The sequence below is a fragment of the Phasianus colchicus genome, chromosome 2 (assembly GCF_987193195.1).
Source record: "Phasianus colchicus chromosome 2, bPhaCol1.hap1.1, whole genome shotgun sequence".
Taxonomy (NCBI): Eukaryota; Metazoa; Chordata; class Aves; order Galliformes; family Phasianidae; genus Phasianus; species Phasianus colchicus.
Genome location: NC_143437.1, coordinates 39,862,793 through 39,884,496, shown reverse-complemented (window position 1 = coordinate 39,884,496; position 21,704 = coordinate 39,862,793). Strand labels below are relative to the sequence as shown.

Genomic DNA, 21,704 nt, shown 5'->3' with positions numbered 1-21,704 from the left:
AAAGGCTGAACCTTTTTCTCTTAATAAGAATAGGGACAATAAAAAGTAACTTCAAACACTTGCTGATTATGCTTTTTACTTTTAAAGACTGTGCAATCTGCTTACTTTAAAAGAATCAGAATACCTTTTATTTGTGATTAAAGATAGCCCAAACAGTGTTCAATATTTATAGTCTAAAATACAAAAAGAGTATCTCAAAAGGTGCTACAATTGAGTTGTTCTTGTTCCTATAATCCTATCGTATTTTTTTTATTTCTTATATATTGCATTTCTTTTATTTTAGGAAAGATATAGTTAATGCTCAGAGCATGGTAGTTGAACTATTTCCAAGTAACACAGATGTGGATTCTGATGCTGAACTGGATAGGGCAGTGACTCAGATCAGTGTGGATTTAATGGATGATTATCCTGCCTCTGATCCAAGATGGGCTGAATCCGTACCTGAAGGTAAGCAAATTTTTTGTTTGATCTGTGAAAAACTGCTTATGGCACTCCAGGAAAAGTCATAATTTAATTTGCAAGGAAAGCATAAATGTTTCATCCACCTCTAGATGTATTTTCAGAAAAGCATAAAGGTGCACCTTTTGAGACTGCCAGATTAATTTCCAGTCTGCTGTGGTTAGTTCTTCATATAGTAACAGAAACAGCAAAGAAAATAGGTGTTTTTGGGAATGGGACTTTCTGCAAAGAGTGAGTGGTACCACTTTAGTGTTTCCGTAATTCTTCGAGTAGATCTAAATTTATTTTCTGCAGCTAAATGTGTTAAGAAAAATAAGAGTTTGTTTCCTCATGCTTGACCGTTTGTTAGCATGGCTGTACAACTTCTGGGTTGGGTAGAGTTAGCTCATCTCTCTGGCGCATTGGTATTAATGCCTGCTTTAGGAAGAAAGCTATTTTAAATGTTTTTGCTATATGTAAAAGCTTAAAATAGACACCTTTATAGAAAGAAATATCCTTGTTCATGATTTTCTTTTCTAGAGCAGTGTTAACTTAAAGCTGTCCCCAGTACCTTGAGGCAGCAGTTGCCGGTTTCTAAACAGTCTCACTTGAAAGTGTGTGTACTAAGTACATACAGATGTATGAAATTGTCAGGCATCAAATTCCTACTGTTTTCTGAATCTTAATTTCATCTTTAACTTGGCAATTTATCTGCACTTCTTATTGCCTAAGAGAAGTAGTTCACTGTTTCTTGGAAATAGTCTAGCTAATTTTGCTGATAGTAATAGTTCTTTCGAGTTCTGTGTCTTAGTAGTTTTTTGGCTTAAAGCATAAATAGAAAGTATTCAAATACAAAAAGGATTTTGTCTTTGGAGAATCTGCTGAGGGGAGATACCTGTAGGGGTGTTCATGAGGAAGCTTCCATCATCCTTACTGACTCCCTGAACAGCCTCGTTGTTTGGTGGATGCATTAACATGCTTTTCAGTTGGAGGTTCATTTGAGAAGGAGGAAAAGTGCTGAGTTAGGCCACTCACAACCACATGCTTATGACATGTAGTTGAACTGTTCAGGCAGTGCAGTGGCAAAACACACGTCTGGGTGCCTGTAACTGTGGACTTGATTTTGTGGTAGCTGTGGTCTAGGACATATCAATTCAGCCATGTAAATTCAACTAATCTACTATGATGATAAATACTAATCTTATTAATCTTATTCTTATTAAAACTTGAATAAGCTCGTAAGCAATTGTTTTAGCAGCATAACAAATTCATGAGTGCTTTGGAATAGTGCTGATCTGACATACTTTATTGCTTCTAAAGGCTTTATTTTCTACTATGGTAGAGTTCAAAAGCCCCATTAAAAACAGCAGTATATAAATGTGCATGCATATATTTAAAGAGAAGTACTGGTGTAGTAGCAGTACAGAAACTTACAGAAATACATCTGCCGCAGAGGTAAAGAAAAATAGTGATCTTTGACATGAAGATACAAAGTGTTGTAAAGTTTTTTTGTTGTTGTTTTAACCTAGAAGCCAGTGGTTTTAGCAACACATCCCTCATTCTTCTTCATCAGCTGGAGGATAAGACAAAAGCTCATTCCTTCTTCATTGAGTTTCTTCACCAGGTAATATTTTACTGTTCTACTTACATCAACAAACACAGAGAATTGTTTTTGATTTAAGGTAAAATGATTTAAAGCATGGACGGTGTGTTTGTTTTATAAAAGGTTGGCATATTTGAACGACTGGGCAGTTTTCCAGTGCGGGGGATGCCGATGGCAACTCGACTATTGCTCTGTGAGCATGCAGAAAAACTAGCAGCTGCTATTGTTCTCAAGAACTATCACTCCAGGCTGCCTGATCTAGTGAATGCTGCTATACTGATTGCTTTAAACAAAAGGGACTGTGACATTCCACCAAGTCTTACTCCTGCAGATATTTTCTTTCGAGAGGTAAGAACAGCAGAATGGATAGAATTCTTTTATTTCTAAATGGTATTGCATGTAGAGGATGCTGGAATGCATTAATGTATACTTTGACGTATTTCCTTTCAAAAATTAATTCTACACAGTTTCCCTTTAAATAGTAATGGATTAGTAGTGTGTTTTCCTCATTTTACTACAGGTACTTTTTATGTCTGTACAAGTGAACACGAGTACTTACAGATTTTGTGTTGAGAAATCAAATTTGTTATGATTTCCAACTAGCCTGTGTGGACAGATCGTGAAAAAGATGAATGCAGTTTTACAGCATACCAGAAAATATGAGCTAACTTATCTTTTTTATGGGGTGAACTGACGGATATGAAGCTTTGCAAATAGGAGTGAAAGCTGGAATTACTTTTATCAGATATGTTTTTCATGATTTTTTGTCCTCTCTAAGGCAAATGTGTTCAATCTCATTCTCAGTTTATGCTGCATTTGATTCATGTAGCCAGTGCTTTAATTCTTCCTCCTTAAAAATGATTGAAAGAATTACACAGAGCACTGGAGGGTTTTTAAAAATATATAACTGTATATTTTTCCCCAGTAGAGGGCATTAGTTGCTAATGGAGGAAAACAAATATAATAGAAAATTAGACTAATTTTGATAGCATTTTTTTTCTGTCTGGTTTAAGGCTGGCAGTGAGGCAATTTATCTATCCTAGCTATTGTTTCAAATGTAAATTAGTGATTTCATTATCCATGGGAGTAGTTAATATTTTTGGATATTGATCTGGATTCTACTAATGCTTTTTCTATGCTACTCCTGTCATTTGGCTTGTAGGTATGAGCTTGGGATGCATGTGTTGGTGTTCACTGCAATTTTTCTTTATATTTTAAGGTGTCCCAGATCGATTCCATCTTTGGATGCTTACTAGAAGAGGAGGAACAAGTCTTGAGGGAGATGCATATTGAATCAATTGAGTGGGCCCAAGTAGTTGTCAGTGTGAACAACATCATTAAGGTATAGAACTGCACCAACTGGAATGTTCATGGGAAGGGCAAATATTAATGAGTGCTCAGTTTGTCGTGTACATCAGTACGTCTGAGCTTCTGGTGTGTGAAGTAAATACATTTTTCATATGCCTAAATATATTAGAACAGAAGAGATTGTCTCCTGCAAAATTAGGGATGTTCCTATTCTCCTTAGCCACTGCTAGAAAGAGTTTGAGAAGCTGCAGCGTTGAAAAAAGTACCTGTATTTGTAGCAAAGAGTGAAGAGTTTGTGTTGAGAACTGAGACTTCTTGCTCAGACAGTGTGTTCCCTTCTCTATAACTGAGAAGGAAGGCACTATTAAAATAACATTTCAAAATTATAAAAGACAGTATTTTTTATAGTGTGTGTTACACAGGTAGATTTTAAAACATGTATTTGCTTACCTTTAAACAGGATATGCTACAAGCTGCCTGTCAGTATCGTCAATCTAGAGCATCCTTATATAAAACAGGAGAGCTTCCAGAGAGAGAACCTGAATATATCCCATGGACAGGTGAGAAATTACTAATACCAGTTCAGTAATTATTTGAAACAAAAAGGACTTCTCTTGTGTTCTGGAAAACATGAATTCCAATCTGAATGTTAAACTTATTGTTGAAAGCTTCTCAAAGATGGTCAGCAAGAGTGGGAGAAGTGAGAGGTTTTGATCAGTGAGTGAAGAAATGAACACCTATTCTTTCCAGGATTTTTGGTGACTCTTTAAAACTTGCATTGCAGATTCAACTGCAAAGTTAAGGAGACAAAGTTAATGTTTTTATAGATATATATATAAATATATATATATTTTTTTCTTTTTTTTACTGCTGTGTGCTGGTTCTAGTTGATGGAGCTATGGGATATACAATGTTCAAGTAATTCCTGTGATCTAGAGCTGTTTCAGAGGGGACCAGTGGTTCTCCATGTGCTTGAATGTGTCTTGTCAGAAGAAATGCTTCCAGAAGTAAGCACTTCTGGGTTGGTGTTCAGGTTTTTTTTCTGGTCTTTACATATAATACACTTGTTTAGCACTCCTAAGATCAAAATATTTTGAAAAGCATGATATGTATAAACTGTTCTGGTGTTTTATGATTACACTCATAGATTTAAGGTGGGTTAGCAGAAGCTTTTTAATTTTTTTTGCATATTCTCTTCTTTCCTCAGAGATCATGCTAGCTCTTCTCAGAGTAGCTGATCTTGATAGCTGACAGCATAGAGTTGTGTGCTTGTAGGAGCTGTGTTTTTGCTTCTTGGTTGTTTACTCCATTTTGGCCACATTTATATTTAAAGGAAGATGGGAGTGTGTAGTTGGTGTGATTTTTCTAACAGGTACCTAAGGTACTTAAGGTGTTTACTAGCCCTTTTATCCTTTTCTCTTTTTTTTTGTTTAATTTTACTTGGCAGTACTTTTGTTGTACTTCAGCTTGGATTCCTTTGCAGGTGAGTGGTTTTAACATCTACTGTGTTGTTTTTCCAAGCATCCAGCAGCCTACGTGCAGCAATAACACGTCAGCATGGAATCATTCTGAAGGTGGTGTATCCTCAGGTGGACAGCAGCCTCCGTAGTATTGTGGCTGAACAGGTGGTGGCACTGCTCGACTGCTTTCTGGATGGATACGTTTCTCAGCTGAAGTCTGTGGACAGACCTGGTGATCAAGAGAGATACAGCAATCTGGAAATGGAATATGTGCAGAAGAGATCAGAGCTCTTGTCTCCTCTCCGTAAGTACTGATTGTTTTCCTTTAATGCAACATTTAAATGTTCTGTTCAGTGAGAAAGTGATGCAAACGTAGTAGAATAAATGGCATTCATGTATGAATTCTTTGTGTTGTATTTCTGTATATTAATTACTGGTTTTATGATTTAATGGGATATTTGTAAAATGAGAACAGCTTAGTGTTCTTTCTAAGATTGCCTCCATATAATAAGTTTGTTTAGCATTTATCAGAGGAAAAGTTGAATCTTGATTAGTCAAACTTGTTGTGACTGTATCTAATACATTAAATGTCTTCAATGAATAATTGACAGCAGTGCCCCCTTGCTGAGTGGCAATAACCTTAAGCAAAATCACTTTTTTGAATTTATGAACTTTTTTTTTTTAGATCTATAATAAGTGATACAGTATGAATAGAATAACCTAACAATCACTGGCTTTTAACATTCTTAAGCTTCAGGAAAAGTCTCTTAAACTGTCAATCTTGGTTTTACTGACATTCATGGGCTCTGTTAGCTTACAGGTACAACTCATATCATCGTGTTTAATCTGAAGTGTGGTTTTCCTTGCAAATAAAAGCATTCTGTGAACTTACACATTTAATAAAACTCAAAAGAGTTTAAACAACATATTTTGAATACGGATGCCACGATCCAGTTGTTCTGTTATCAGAAGCTTTTGCTGTCTATTTTCTCACTTCATGTAATTAGATGGATACTAATAAAAATATTAAATCATGGATGATTTCCATCCTTCCCCTAAAGAACTGCAAATAGCAGATACGAACTTTCAGATAAAATAGTGTGTACAGGACAGTTTATACAACTTCCCTTCTTCCCTCTAGTGCTGGGGGACAGAGGTGGTATGTACTCAGACTTGTAGGTGCATAAGGTGTATGGAGTATCTCCTTGACTTGAACACCTGACATTTGTTTTCATTTCACTCAGACTTCTGATGTAACTTTTCTCTTCCTTGTTACTTAGTTTCCCTGGGACAGTATCAGATGGCAGCTCTTTTAGCAGAGAAGTATTGTGACTTTGATATCCTGGTGCAAATGTGTGAGCAGACAGACAACCAGGCCAGACTGCAACGTTACATGAGTCAGTTTGCAGATCAGGTATCTCTGTTCTCCTTTTTTCTTTACCTCAACCTCATTTAAATAATGCTTTATAATAACTTTGCACTTGAAGTCTTGCAATTTTTTTTTTAACCTATATGTATTTATGTATATGCATATATATATTTACACAAACACAGAGAATGTTATGTGGAGAACTGGAGCCAAGATTTACCTTGCAAGACTTAATGGAACAATTTTCCCAGAGCTTGCAAAGAAAACATCAACAGAAATGTGTTCTCTTTAGTTAGTTGTCTTAAATACTGATTTTGGTGGTGTGGAATTTTTTTGTTTATTCATGTTTTGTTTTGAAAGTAATGCTTTCTGAAAAGAACTTATCATGGTGAACATAGAAGGGAATAGATCAAGTCTAACGTGTAGAACATCAGATTAATGGTTTATTTAAACTTTTTGAAATTGTTAATGCACTTGAAACAGCATTAGAATGTTGAATCTTGAAACAGCACTCAAGGTTACTCTCAAAAAACTAAGTTAAATCTAAGCTTAAATCCTGATCAGTTATTTAATGCTAAAGTTTATGAGGATAAAATAGGTTGGGGGAGTTTGTTTTAAAAATAAGGCTTTGTCAGTGACAAGGGGGAAAGGTTGCAGGTTCAGGTGGAGGTAGGAGGGTATGTTTCAAGAACAGTGGCAAAAATAAGTGTCCAGGTCTGAAAGGAAGCAGCAGCACAGAGTTTTGAGTGTAGGAAAGGGGCAATTGCAGAAATAAGGCTGGAACTATGGGTGAGGTGATGACTGTTTTCATTCTTGAGGGTTAACAAGGAATTTGCATTTGACTTTTCCTTCTCTTCCATCGAACAATGAATCCTGAGGTATCAGTACTTGATGAACTCTTTTTAAGACTAACAGGACTCAGCTCTTGTTTTCATCAACCATATAATTTTTTTCCAGAGTTTTGTTGATCAAGTTAACCCATGTTTTTCCAGCGGTAGTTTATGAAGTATTTAGCCAAATAAAATGCTTAAAGGCAACTTTTAATATGTGTTTGTTTTCCTATTCAGAATTTTTCAGATTTCCTGTTTCGCTGGTACTTAGAAAAAGGAAAGCGAGGGAAGCTGTTATCTCAGCCTATTGCTCAGCATGGACAGCTGGCCAGTTTCTTGCAAGCACATGAGCACCTGAGCTGGTTACACGAAATCAATAGTCAGGATTTGCAGAAGGTAGGCTTTCTTAATACAAACAAACTCAAGTATCATGTTTTAAAACATTTAATCACTGGGCCAGAAGTTCATGATCAAAAGAACGATGCCTAACTACGTGAATGAGGGGATAAAGGCACGGATCATTAATGAAGTACCAGAAGAACCCCTCCAGGCACCATCTGGTGTATTACATGAGCTACTGCATCCTGGAATGGAAATCAGAGCTGCTTTTCACTCCTTGTTGATGACAAAATATTAGACATAGGTATGATCACCAATGTGGTCATAGTGAGAGTTCACGGTGGATATCAGTGAAATTCTTAAGATAATCCATCAAGAGAAAAACTGCAATTTATATTTCAAAGCTAATTAATTGAAAACAGAAATTCTGAGGTATCACAAATTTAAAAAAAAAAAAAAAAAAAAGGAAAAAAACAAGTATAAAATACTTCAATCACGTATATTCGTAATTTGAAAGCAGTTTATTTTTAAAGTAGTTGATCTCCATGTGGATAGATTAATGTTTAAAAATAAAACTTGATTCTTTGTTGCCTTCTAGGCTGCCCAGTTTTTTCCTACTTCTGGCAACAGTTTGTGTGCCCATTTATTAATACAAAATGGATGGAAACCTTTCTGATACCATGAATTATAGGTTGAGAATATCATACAACCCTTTAAAAAAAAAAAAAGGAGGGGAGCTGGGGGAGGGTGAGAATATGAGAGTTTTGTATGGATGAAGATGATACACATGATGATGACTGTGTTGGGAATCTAATATTCCACTGAGATTTTGTTGTTTATAGCAAAGCACTGTGAAGAGAGAAGCAAGGATTCGAGAACAGAAGTAATTCAGGCTGTTCTCAGAAATGTTCTGTTCCTTTGAGACATACAAGTAAATTCTTGCCTGTTTGATTACTACAGTGGTTAGAAAAGAGTTACACTTGCACCAAATTCCTGAATTAACAAGTAAATAATCTGCATGCAGAATGTTCCTTCAGAGCAGAACATTACCTGGTTTTTATGGAGAAGCCTTGAATAGAGTCCCAGAGATATAATATGTAAAGTTGCAGCTTGTCCTTTAATTTTAAGATAGTTATTCTACATTATTAAAGGAAAGTATTCTGGGAATGTAATAGGAATAGAGATCTATGTCTTCCTATACTGTGTAATGCAGGATTTTAATTTGCAGCTTGTAAGTCTTAAGAAATACACGTGACAGTATAACAAATGTTGAATAGCTGTGAGACTGTAGTTCAGATTAAGTCTTGCTGACCTGTTAGCCTTCTGATGTTAACTTCTAAAACTGATATACAGCATGATTATTTATTTTAGGCTCACAGAACACTGCAAACCTTAGCAAACATGGAGACCAAATATTTTGCAAAGAAGAAAACCCTTCTTGGCTTGAGTAAATTAGCTGCACTGGCATCTGATTTCTCAGAAGACATACTGCAGGAAAAGATAGAAGGTAAGAAACAAATACGGACTAATGTGAAAAATAGATTAACAAAGTTATTGAATTAGAATCACATTGTATTTGTGAATAGTTTGTTTTCTTAGATGAAGGCTTTAGCTTGTATGTGGTAAGGATAAATGGTCTGGTGACCATGTTCATTTTGCTAAGAACAAGGAAGAGAGCATGAGGCAGTAATTTCAGTATTCAGCTTTACCTGCAAGTTACCAAGTAGAAGAGTTCCCCTGCTCTGCCTTTCCCATCACACTTAAATACTCTTTTCCTGCTGTTTTTACAGCGCATGCTTCTGTGAAAACTCAGTGAAAAAGCATTTTCTACACTGATTGTTAAACTATTACTGGCCACCAGGGGGAGGCTCTAAAATATTGCTGAAGCTTTCACAAGCTGACTTGTATTTAACTGTGTATCTATCCATGTATCTTACATAGAGTACTTGAATGAGAACTTGCTGAAAAAGTCTTAGAATAACAGATAGCTAAGTAGGTGTCACAAATTATTTTCAGGATATAATAACAACTTGTCCCGCTTTTTTTAATTATGTAATTATAAAACATTGCACATAACTTGTGTGAATGCAATTTCAAAATGTATGCTAATACTGATGTGAAGAATCTCATCATTAAAGAGGAAAACCTTAAAAATAAGGAAAGCAAAACTTTATTTTGAGAGTATCTGATTATCAGAATTTGGTGTGGGCTCTCCTGGGTTATCCATTTCTGTATGACAGAGAATGTAGATTTTAAAACGTCTACTGCTTGTGTATAGATTTCAACTTTATAAGGAAGGAGTAATTATTTCTGCCATATTCTGCTCATCCACTTAAAGAGATAAAATACTCCTTCAGAATTATTTTCTCATTTCTACAGTGCAGTGGAACAGGGGGAAGGAATTTGCTTGGTGTGGGTGGAGTTACTCTATTTTGATTCTGCCTCAGCCCAGTATGTTTCTAACTCTGAAACAGGTTATACTGGAAGACAAAACAGTTCTCAAAGGAGTAGGTTCGTGGCACAGGTGGCTCCAAGAAATGGCAGCTAGCTTGCTTTCCTACCTAGTGCCATAGCATCTCTCCATTCCTATGGATTAGTTCTGTTGGTTTTAGGAAAAAAGAAAGTTATGGTCTGCTTTACACTGGGAACATGAGGGAAAAGTAACAGCTAGCTTGCCAGGATGATGGTACTGCACTAGAAGTATTTCCGTGCTTAAATAACTCAGATTAGTCCATATAAAATATTTTATAACAAACATGCTGTGCTGTAAAATGTATTACATTTTAATAATATGAAACATTTATTTCCTTCAATGACTATTAGAAATAGCAGAACAGGAACGCTTTCTTCTACATCAGGAGACACTTCCTGAGCAGTTACTGGTAGACAAACAACTGAACCTCAATGATATGCCAGTGCTGTCTGCAACTCAGCTCATTGATGTAAGTATTTCATGTTTTCTTCATTATACTATTAAATGTTCCAGTGTATATTCTACTTCTGGTGTTATAAAATAAATGAGATCACAGATATTTTTGTCTCTTTTATGACTTGCTAACCACCTAAAGATCTGGCATAAATTGATCTAAATTTGCTTCCACCAACAACAAATACAAAATACTTCATTTTTTTAGTACAGGATTTCTTGGTTGAATATATGTTTGTGGGTGCTGCAAGGAGAAGAAGCAAATATAATCAGTGCCAGAAGCTGTTGTCTCATTTTCAAATGCTGGTACAATTTTTACCTTCTGTCACATCCTTGGTAGGGCAGAACTTGGAAAACAGAAGGAACAAAGAATTCCAATTCAATGAAGAAAGATGCTACAATCTAGAAAAAGAAAGGGCAGGAAGGGCCTTTTCGTCATTTGTTGCAATAAGCACTTCCTGTCTTTCAATCTTTAAAACCAAACAACACCAACAAAAAAATGTTCACTCTAGTTCTGGGATCGCTACAGCTGATTGCTCTTCCACGCTCATTGCTGGTGGTAGCCTGGAACCAATAACCTTGCTGTTTCTGCCCCATTGGCAGCATATTTTTATCATCCAGTGATGCACACAAAACACATGTGATTAAGTAGCAACAATATGTTGTAAAACAAAATATGCCTTGTCTGGGTTTCAGTTTAACAGCTCATTACTTTTCTGTAATCCTGTGGAAAATCAGAAACTAGTAGTGCAGCTGTTAAACTTCTCCCATTTGGTGTTTGTTTGTTTGTTTCAGAACAATGCTAGTTTTGGAGTCGTTACCTCTGTCTTTAATTGAGACTTTCTGTGGGACTGGGGAAGAATGGGAAGTGTCACAATTGACAAGTGCTGGTGCCATGCCAGTTTTCCTTCTGAATTCTCTCTGTTGTCTAACCGCTGTTCTTTCATTCTCACATTGCAAGTAAGAAGAAACTTGGAAAGTGTAAACAAAAGTTGCATTAATGTTAGTTTTGCTTTCAAGTACTTGTTTAGATCTTTACTTATAAGGAAAAAAAATGAAATGCAAATGGCAAAATTACCTGTTTTTAGAAGATGGAAGGGCTGTACATGTGCTTATGTACTGCTTTACGCTTTAATTGTTAAAATAATCCTGTGAGTTCACTTTATTTGTGGAGCTGAGCTCTAGCTGCAGTAGTCCAGGAATGTTACTGCCTTAAATGGCATTTAAATTTGAAACCTAGCAGCTTTCTATCCAATGTCATTTGTCCACAGACCATTGTCATGTAGGTGGAATGCCACCCTAAAACCTTAAGTATATTCCTTACTATAAAAATACTTGCAATTGAATCGAGGCATGTTTTCATGAGAAGGTCATGTAAGTGGAAAATACATGGTGGTCTTCCACAATGAGTTGTTCGTACTATCAGTTACATTAGTTTGCAGGCTAAAAATAATTCTCTGCATTCATCTTTCACATCATAGATGTACATTTGTGATGAGAACAGAAGGGCCAATGAGTATGACTTCAAGAAAGCACTTGATCTACTGGAATATATTGATGAGGTAGGAAAAGTTTTTGAAGAATTTCTAATCCAGAAATGTGTTTTGACCATTTAAGCTAGACTGTTGCATCTGTAGTTAGTTAAGAGCATACTGGCTTGGCGTATAGTAGTTAAAAATAGTCCCTAATGCGTTTTTTGTTTTGTTTTTTTAAGTCACTGAAGATTTAATGCCAAATGTGGTTTAGATCATTGAAGAAAAATGACACTCCTCTCATCTTCAGTTCCCATTTATAGTCTACTTTCTTTTTTAGAGCCTTGCTTCCCCACAGGCTTTCTGCAAACAGGACCAAGATTTGTTTTCAGTTGTTCTGTTCTTGTATCTCCACTATTGGCAGTTTCCTCAGATTAGCATGAGATAATGTGGGATGAAGAGCTGCCAACTTTCTAGCACAGCCATAGCATTAAACTACTGATTTGCTTTTTTAAGCTTGGAGTGCTCACTGCAGCTTACTGTATGATCCAATCAATTGTCAGGAGTAACTTTAAAGTAAGCTTGGGTAAATCAACATCTGAGAAACATCAAACCTGAATTAAAAGCTGTCTTCACTAAAAACTTAAAGCTGTATTATTTCAGTGAATTTCCGATTTCTCCTATGGATGGCTTGGAAGGTATTTCTTGGTAACTGAAAATGAGAGCTTTTCTCAGATTATTTCAATTCCTCCGTAATTCTATATTTCTACATAAAAGAAATCCAAATTATAATCTTCAGTAGTGCTTTATAAAACCATTGTGATGTTTTGTTGGCCTTCAGTAAACTTGATTTGATGATGTGGAGCAAGAGAATGCAGTGATAATACCTTCTACTAGGACAAGAGCATGCTTATCACAGAATGGCCAGGGTTGGAAGGGACCTCAAGGATCATGAATCTCCAACCCCCCTGCCACATGCTTGCTACCAACCTTCCCATTTAATACCAGACCAGGCTGCCCAGAGCCTCATCCAACCTGGCCTTGAACACCTCCAGGGCAGGGCATCCATAGCATCTCTGGGCAGCCTGTTCCAGCACCTCACCACTCTCTCTATAAAGAATTTCCCCCTGACATCCAACCTAAAAATTCCCTCCCTCAACTTCAAACCATTTCCCCTTGTCCTGCAGTTACCAGCCCTTTCAAAGAGTTGACTCCCCTCCTCTTTGTAGGCTCCCTTTAGGTACTGAAAGGCTGCAATGAGGTCACTCCACAGCCTTCTTTTCTCCAGGCTGAACAAGCACAGCTCCCTCAGCCTGTCTTCGTGGGGAAGTGCTTCAGTCCCCTGATCATCTTTGTGGCTCTCCTCTGGACCCTCTCCAACAACTCCCTATACACTACTCCCCTTCACAACATGAACCAGCAATTGAGCAAGTCAGGTCTGAGCCCTCACTGTTTTATCACTAACACCACAACACATGTATAATACCCATCGTGATGTAGGATGTCAAGGCACAAAAAATGATTGCTGGCAGTCTGTTGTGGTCTTACTGGGACAGTACTTGATGCTCCTGAGGAGGTTTATATTCTTCAAGGACTGGTTCAGGCTCATGTTTCCCATTTCCTCAAAGTTCAACAGTCCATCACGAGAGCATGCTTATCACAGAATGGCCAGAGTTGGAATGGTCATGGCAATTGTCTATGGACACTGAAGCATACTGGAGTGGTGTCACTTCCACCAGCAGTCCTGTGAACTTAATAGTCTCAAGGGGAGTAGTATAGATGCCTGACTGGCAGATGGAGGGATAGGTCTGCCCTTCATGGTAGGATACAGATTGTGTTTTGGTCTTAATACCTCTGCTTGCACCAGGGCATGTACAGGCCTTTGGTACCACACCCTTTGGCCTTCTATCTGTGCTGGATCACTATATCAGGAATTCATTACATATGTGTCCTAATAGAAATGCTGATACATGTGAGACTGAGCAAGCTGACCAAGTAAAGAGCTTTGAGTTCAGTCAGCTTTTAGCATGTTAAAGTTGCCTGGAATATGCTGTTCTACAAATTGGCAGATGTTTGTGTGCTTTAAATTATACTGTTTTTCAAACTGAGATAGTTGGTCTTCTGGGGATGTAGAAAGTCTGAATTGTGTCTTCAAATGGAAATGAAGTCTTTAGTGGTTCGAAAGTACCATCAGCTCATTTATTTAAAGAGGATGTTGTTTTTAACTGTATTCAGATCTTGAAGACTACTTAATTGGTGTAACCTGTGTCACAATAGTGATTTTTATTTTTTAAATAACAAATTTTAAAATTACCTGTCTTTTCTCTGTATGTGATATGTAGGAAGAGGAGGTGGATGTAAATGATCTTAAACTTAAAATTCTCTGCATGGCTCTCCGAAGAGATGGGTAAGTGCTGCATGAATAAAAATCAGCTGGAGTACCTGTGATGTAGCTATTCCAGAATTAAACAGTAGTGTACTGTTATTGATAGCTCATCAAAAGGATTGAATTTCATAGCATAAGGTTAGTAAAGTATGAAGAATGTATGTGAAACTCCCATGAAAGAATAATCTCTAATACCTCATTAGCTTTGCTCACTGGCAACCTGCTATTCATTTTCAACACCAGAGAAAGAGCAGTGTATCCGTACAGCTTTCATTCTTAAACACTTTGCTAAGGTAAAAGCAGTGATCAATGCTGAAACTTTTTTCCATTTGAAGCATCTCAAGATGAAGCTTTTAAAGAGCAATACGTGCAGTGATCATTTCTATAAACTTCTCTTTCATTTGTTTTTAACCATAGAACCACTTCAACATGTTAATGGTGTTGTTTTTTTTTTTTTGTATTAAGCTGTACTCTTGACTGTAAGAGATTAAAACCCTAGATATTGCTTAGAAGAGCCACTATTACAGGTCTTCAACACTGAATACAGGCTGAATCCAATTGGTCAGAAGACTCTTTTCATCAAGCAGTGCTACTGTTGAATAACTCAGACGACATTGTTTCCTTTCTTACTAATCTCCAGAAGTTATCTAGCTTTACTAACTCATATCCATGTTCTAAAAAGACCTTAGAAAGACACAGTGTACATTTCCAAATGCACGGTGCCATTTGTGATGAGAAAGTTAACAAACACGTTTGTGCACAGGGTAGATTCCAAAGGACGGTGGTCAGCAGAAAATAAATTCCTAGCTTTGTGACTTATTGCCACATATGACACAAATATATGCAGAAAAAGTTTCACACTATTTTAATAGTTTTCTTCCTTTTCTATTAGTTGAAAGATGGAAGAATCTAGAACTCCAAAATGGCAACAGTCTAGAAATAGATTTGCATCCTGCCTACCCTGGGCCAAAAACAGTTTTGTACACAATATTTGGACCATTCAAATTATAGGTAGTGTTGACAAGATTTTGCCCCATTCACTAGCAAACCATGTACAATTAGAAACCACTTTGTCCTTAACTGTGTTTTGAAAACTTCATTTCCCAGCTGATTTTTCAGTCCAGCAAGGCTCACAAAGGCTTACAAAGAGGTCAGTTTTAAAAGAGGTAGTGTTAGTTTTCTTCAATGTGTGGAATAAAATATTTGATGTATTACATTTCCTACCTGTTTTCTGCTGCCACAACCACGAATGGTGGTAAGTTTCTTGGATAGAATAGAGAGCCTTGCTAAACATGCTCCTGACATTTTAGTAGGGTTTTCATTGTCCCTCCTTCGTACAGAGGAGAAGGAGACCACCACTAAGCCTTTCATCTTCCCTTCCTCCTTTCCTTAGTCTCTTCCCAATAAAGTTAACCATGAAGGTCTGTGAGTTTTGGAGTTAAACTGATACTCTGGGTAAAACTGTGATTTCATTGAGGATGTAGAAGTAGGAGCTTTTGCGAGCCAGGTCCAGATCTGAAAGTGTCACTTGAAATAACATTTCTCTTAGACCAGTTTGAAGCTTTTTTCACAGATTAGTCTTGCATTCATAAGTCTTTCACATTTAATCACCAAAGAAACTCAGCTTGTATTTTTGTGTGTGCTGTTACAAGACTGCAGCTTGTACTGTACAGTTTTTCCTCCCTTTTTTCTCATTTTTAAAAAAAAAAACATTGGCAAATTGCTACTCTTGCTGTATTCTACCAAAAGATAAATCCCTACTTTGATCTCAGTCATTAGTTATTGAGAATGGGTAATTTTTGTCTTGATGCACACTCTTGGAATAATGTAATAGTGGCTAAGGAAACCTCTTGCTTTGAGCTGTGACCACACACACAACGCTTGTGTGTGAAGATATATTATCACCTTTGATCATTTGTCAGATTTCCTGTGTATTTTTTCTTGTTTTCATTTAATTTCCATTGCTGCAATTCTCTTTGCAAATTATTCTTTGACTTTGCAGATGGTCCAGTTCAGAAGGCAAAGATGATCCAATAGAAGCATCTAAAGATAGTATATTTGTGAAAATACTGCAAAAGCTATTGAAAGAAGGTAAGGTGAACAGAAATGTGAACTTGAAATACAGTTCATTCTAAAAACTGCTTAAAACTAGTATGTAGTAGCTAATACATACAGAGTAACTAGTGTTTATTTAGAATAATAAAAACCTCCGTATGCATTCCACTAGATAACGACAATTATATGGGAATTAGTTCTCTCTATGAATGTCAAGAAGATGAAAGAGATGAGCTGATTTCTTAGTTATAATCTCAGTACCCTCAAATTATTGGCTCACTTGGGCGCCTGTCAGATTTTAATGGTTTGTTGTTGCACAGCAAAGCATGTCAGCTGCAAATAAATGCATCTCTTCTGTAAGAAAAAGAATTGTTAGTATTTAATTGTCTGTCACTCTGAAGAGCATAAACTAAAACTCAAATATTTTACGTTTTGTTTTTCCCCCAAAATGCAAAATGGATACCACCACCACTCTCTCAAAGCTAAAACTGGCTGTGGGAAGCTGTGGTCATCAAAATTACAGTTTTTAATAGGTTATGCCTTTCATGGGACAGTATACGTATATGCTTAACGTATAAAATAAAATAAAAATCATTACTGCTATATATGAATACTGTCCAGAATTAAGAAGGCACTACATAAGAAATATGAAAAATAAATTTGTCAGAACAGGTCTGGCTTTGTGTGTGTTCAGTCTATCACATTCTTCCCTTTTTGTAAGATTTTCACAGTGCAGACTGAAACATTGCAACTGATAATACCAGTATTGGTTATGTGACTGATACTTCCTTTGTAAAATGCAATGTGAATACTTAAGTTTCATATGAAACTGTTCTAGGTTTAATAATAAATTCAGTGGGGAAGTCACTGGGAAGCTCTCTTTAGGCAGGAAGTATATTAGACTTAGTTTCACAGGATGCTTATGTTTCACTGCATTTCTTAATATGCATAATAGAATTATAACTAGATTGAATTCCAAGAAAATGCAGAAATGGTGCTTCCTTAAAATGATCTTAAATGCTAATGCAAAGTATTCTTATCAGTTCTGTAATGAAAGGTTTTGTATTGTAGGAGTTCAGTTAAGTGAATATTTACCGGACGTGAAGGACTTTCTGCAAGCAAATGAACTCGGCTCCTTGAGATATAATGCTTACTTTGAATTTGTGTTAAAAGCAAACTATGAGCTCTATGTTCACGGACAAACATAATGATTGTCATGTTTGAAAAATATTTTTTTTCTAAAGTACTGTTGAATTCATGTATACTTTTTTTACAGTCTGGGTTTTTTTTTTTTTTGCTAAAACTTTATATAGACTTTACTATAAAGTAATATACTTGGTCATTGTCTTAGTTTCAGCTGGGGTGGAATTGTTTTTTTTTTTTTCATAGTGTCTGTTATGACATGTATCCAAGAGTAGTTCCACTGTAGAACATCACAATAATCAGCAGGTGGAGCAGGCTGCTAGCATTGAAGTGGCTCAGGTAGATTTAGACTGGTAAAATGAGGGTGAATTGTTTCTAGCTCAGTGGGCCCATGACCCGTCAGGCCATCAAGGAAGAGATGCAACTTATAGAACGAGGGGTGAGCTTGAATATATGGGCACTATTGCACAGGTTATCCATGAGTGTGCAGTGTGCACTGCAATTAAGCAGTGGATAAAACCTCTCTGGTATGGAGAATAACAGCTGAAATATAATCCATTTGCCAGGGCATCCCATATTTATATCATATTCCCACAAACTGACTAGGGCAAGCACCATGTGCTTGCAAGAGTGGAAGCTGGATGGCTGAAAACAGATTGTGTGCTCCATGCTACTGTTCAAAATTTGATCCTTGGTCTTAAAAATCAAGTCTTGTAGTGACATGGCACCCTAAAAAGACTTGAGTTAGATAATGGGACTAATTTCTGAAACAGTCTCATAACCACCAGGGCCAAAGAGCATGACAGTGACTGAGTGTATCATATCCCCTATCATGCACCGGTTTCTGGAGAAATTGAATGGACTGATAAATGCTATATTGGGAATAATGGGTTCTGGGACATTCAAACATTGGGACACATTTGGCAAAAGCCATGCAATTAGTCAGCACTTGGGGATCTGCCAGTCAAGCTGGCCCTGCCCAATTAAACCTCATACACACTGTAGAAGGAGATAAAGTGCTGGTAGTGTATATAAAGAACATGCTGGATAAGACTGTCTGTTATTCCAGCCTTGGGCAAAGGCAAGCCTATCTGTGGGATTGCTTCTGCTCAAGGACCTGGGTGCATGTGGTGGGTAATGTGGAAAGATGGGGATGTCTGTGATTTGATGCTGGATGAGAACAGCCAGTAGTTTAAATTGTATGATGTTAAATTGCTACATAATACTGCATGTCATCATTATTATGGTCGTTACATCTCTTGTTAAAACTATTACAGTAAGAACTACTCAGGTGGAACCAGAACTAGCTTCTGCATACAGTAACCCAACACTGTGAATCATCCCTTCTGCACTGAAGAATTGTACTGACAGATGAAGCCCAAAGTTGTGAACTAAATGAATACCACGAACAGTTTACATGAATGGCCCATAGATCATGGGAATACTGTATGTGTATATGTATTGTATATATATCAAAAAGCAAGATAGGTGATGGTAGTTAATTAGGACATGTAGAAATTACGAGACCTGAACATGATGAAAATGATGTAGAATAAGTAGTTTCACTTGGGATGAAATTGTTTTCCTTGTAGTGTCTGGTATGATGCTATGTTTTGGTTCTAGGAGAAAGATAATGTTGATAACACATCAATGTTTACAGTTCTTGCTAAGCAGTGTTGTAGAGTCAAGCCCATTCTCAGCGAAGGGCCCGAGGAGCTGGGAGGGAACAGAATTAGGACAGCTGACTCAAACTGGCCAAAGTTTGAGTCAGCTGTCCATACTATACAACATCAAACAGAATGAGTTTTGAAGGGGATGGGAGTTCATCTCTCACTCTTCCACTGCTCAAGGACTAGCTGGGCATCAGTTTGGGGATGGTGAGCAATTGCTTGTTCATCACTTGTTATATACATATATATGCATCCAGTCATAACTATTATTCTTTTCATTTTTTTCTGTCCTAGAAATTAGTTTTATCTCAACCCTTGAGTGGTTTTGTTTTTTTGTTTCTTTCTTATTCTCTCCCCCATCCCAGTGGGAAGAGGAGGGGGAATGAGTGAACAACTGTGTGGTGATCAACCACCTGACAGGTTAAACCACAGCAGTCTTAAATTTATACACATTGACACCTCAGTCAGGGGAGTCAGGAGTGTGTTTTCAGGTAAAAGAAAGAATAAGGTTTTCATTTTCCATGCATTTTGTAAACTCGCTGTTTTGTTGTATATTTTCTTTACTATGAGACCTGCCTGATAGTCAGAAAGTTGCAAAGACCACAGGGTGAAATGTAGGACCCGCTGAAGAAAGTAGAAACCCTTGCTCTCACTTCATGGGGTCTGTGATTTCAGTTCAGATAACATTGAGCAGTATTAGTGCTTGATGTCTGCATTTTGCTTAAGAAACACGTAGTTCTTCCATAGAAGAACTTTACTGCCAACACTTCTCATGCATTCTGCATTGTGTACACTGTCTGCTGCAGAAAGTAATTTCAGCTTTGCAGTAAAGATTGCTGTAAGGCTAGCTGGCTTGTCACTAGCTGTTCAACTTGTCACCAAGCACTATTGTCGTTCAGATTCCTCTGGCCCAGAAATACACCATTCTTTCAGTTCATTCTGATTTTATATTTTACAATACTAAGCTTACTTTTTCAAAATGCTCTTAACTACATTTTATCCATCTAACGTTCATAAAAATTACTTCTGGATTTCTAGAATGCATCTTAAAAATGAGATTTAGGAGCTCACCGTGCAGGCATTCACAGCAACTGCTTGAATCAAGGCTGACCAGAAACCTCGAGAGCAGTTAATGAAAGTGGGTGTCCATCATGATCTTCCTTACTTGACAACTTGCTCTTTAATATTTGATGTTGCGGCTAATTTTTAACCCTTCTGTCCCAGTTAGTTATCTCTAACATAGGAATAAAAAATCCATTTAAATTTTTATTAATTATTTTGATTGGTAGCAGATTTTAAACTTTTAAGTTAAATGTTGCTTTAGTTGGATAGATTTGCACCTTACTTTTGCTAGTAGCTCAACGGCCAGAGAATGAATGCAGAGCGAGTTGCATGCCCTTATGTTTTACTTGTCTGGCGAGTTGCCTGCTGCAACAACTTGATCCAACAGCTGAGAAGGTCAGAAGTTAAATTGGTTGAAGAGAATCCAGTTTCTAGTTTTAAAAGCACAGCTCCCCTTCCGCTGCTTCCCCTCCTCCCTGTACTAATACAGTAAGCTGGGCTGAGAGTCTGAACATGTTTGGAAGAATAGCTTTATCTAGAGAGGTTCTAACTAATATGGGAAAGAAATGCATTAACAACTCATCTTCTCAGATTGTTCTAGGAAGCAGACTTTGCTCTTCTGCAGTCCTTCGTGGCTGATAACAAAGTGTGGGTATAAATCTGAGCTGTGGTTTCAAAGCAGTCAGTCATTTAAAACATTAGAAGAATTGCACCTGCTTGTTTAAATATTGCTTTAAGGGTGGTTTCATGTAATTGATAAATGTCACATTTTAAGAGAAAGGGCATAATCTAACAGATGACTGTCACTCTGTGCTGAAATGTGTTCTACATAAACTTTACTGGGCATGTTTTGCAAGAAAAGGAATCTCTGTAATTGACCATCCACAGTGAAATACTTCAGAGATACCCTTCTTAGACTGTCTGTAGTCTGTTAGGACTGACAGGATAAGCCAAGGAAAGCTTTTTCTAGCTGTACACACTTCTGCTCATCCATAGCTGTCTGCTCCAATGCGTCTGGCGTCTTTGCTGAGATGTGTTTATTCCGGTTGGTGTAAAGGCATTTTCCAGGTTCTCAGGAAACGATCAGCCATGTAGTCTTTACAATTAATGTTTTATTCTGCTGCTGGGTTAGGAGGTATTTGGCATTTGTACAATGCCTTTCATCTGACTATTGCCAAAACAGAAGTCTACAGTGAAGGCAATGAGTTTACTTAAATATAACCTCATTAAAATAACTTCCATGCCTAAACTGAAGTTAAGTGTTCTCCTACAAGGAATGTTAAGTTGGTTCACTATTGCACTAGGAAGCTTGAAAAGCTGGGGATTTGGGGCTATCCCTCCAGGCTCCGTTTCATTATGTAATAAGCTGTTCTTTTACAGCACTCTTGTCTCGGGTTACTGTACAGCAGGATGCCTTCGTTTATCACTGCCCATCAAAGGTCATGCAAGAGCTCCAAATTACTTTCAAGTGCAACAGAACCAGAAATAAAGTTGGGCCTCAAAACATTCAGGTTTTGATAAAAACAGCTTAGGGAATATGGGCAGCTCCTGTACAGAACTGCACTTTATATTGTTTCTTAAAGCGTTACTTTTTCATTAATGGAAAATACGTGCAGCACAAAATGTCCACACTTCTGTCCTCT

At 37.1% G+C, this 21,704-nt stretch overlaps 1 protein-coding gene across 3 annotated transcripts in view; it reads left to right on the top strand.

Moving 5' to 3' along the window:
* NUP133 (nucleoporin 133) overlaps positions 1–18,743 on the top strand; it is a 31,262-nt gene extending 12,519 nt beyond the window's left edge. Inside the window, exons 13-27 of one of the 3 annotated variants that reach the window (XR_016464236.1) lie at positions 284–447; positions 1,968–2,062; positions 2,165–2,389; positions 3,261–3,383; positions 3,810–3,909; positions 4,871–5,113; positions 6,090–6,223; positions 7,246–7,404; positions 8,719–8,854; positions 10,171–10,289; positions 11,755–11,835; positions 14,088–14,152; positions 16,134–16,222; positions 17,258–17,668; positions 18,607–18,743. Coding sequence is in view for 1 of the 3 variants with exons in the window: in XM_031613767.2 (XP_031469627.2) it covers positions 284–447; positions 1,968–2,062; positions 2,165–2,389; positions 3,261–3,383; positions 3,810–3,909; positions 4,871–5,113; positions 6,090–6,223; positions 7,246–7,404; positions 8,719–8,854; positions 10,171–10,289; positions 11,755–11,835; positions 14,088–14,152; positions 16,134–16,222; positions 17,258–17,394 (1,870 nt within the window). In the remaining 2 variants the exon portion in view is untranslated. Of the gene's footprint in view, positions 1–283; positions 448–1,967; positions 2,063–2,164; positions 2,390–3,260; positions 3,384–3,809; positions 3,910–4,870; positions 5,114–6,089; positions 6,224–7,245; positions 7,405–8,718; positions 8,855–10,170; positions 10,290–11,754; positions 11,836–14,087; positions 14,153–16,133; positions 16,223–17,257 lie in introns of all 3 variants that reach the window. The other 2 variants (XR_016464235.1, XM_031613767.2) reach the window with 2 other exon arrangements.
* The last annotated feature ends 2,961 nt before the right edge of the window (positions 18,744–21,704 follow it).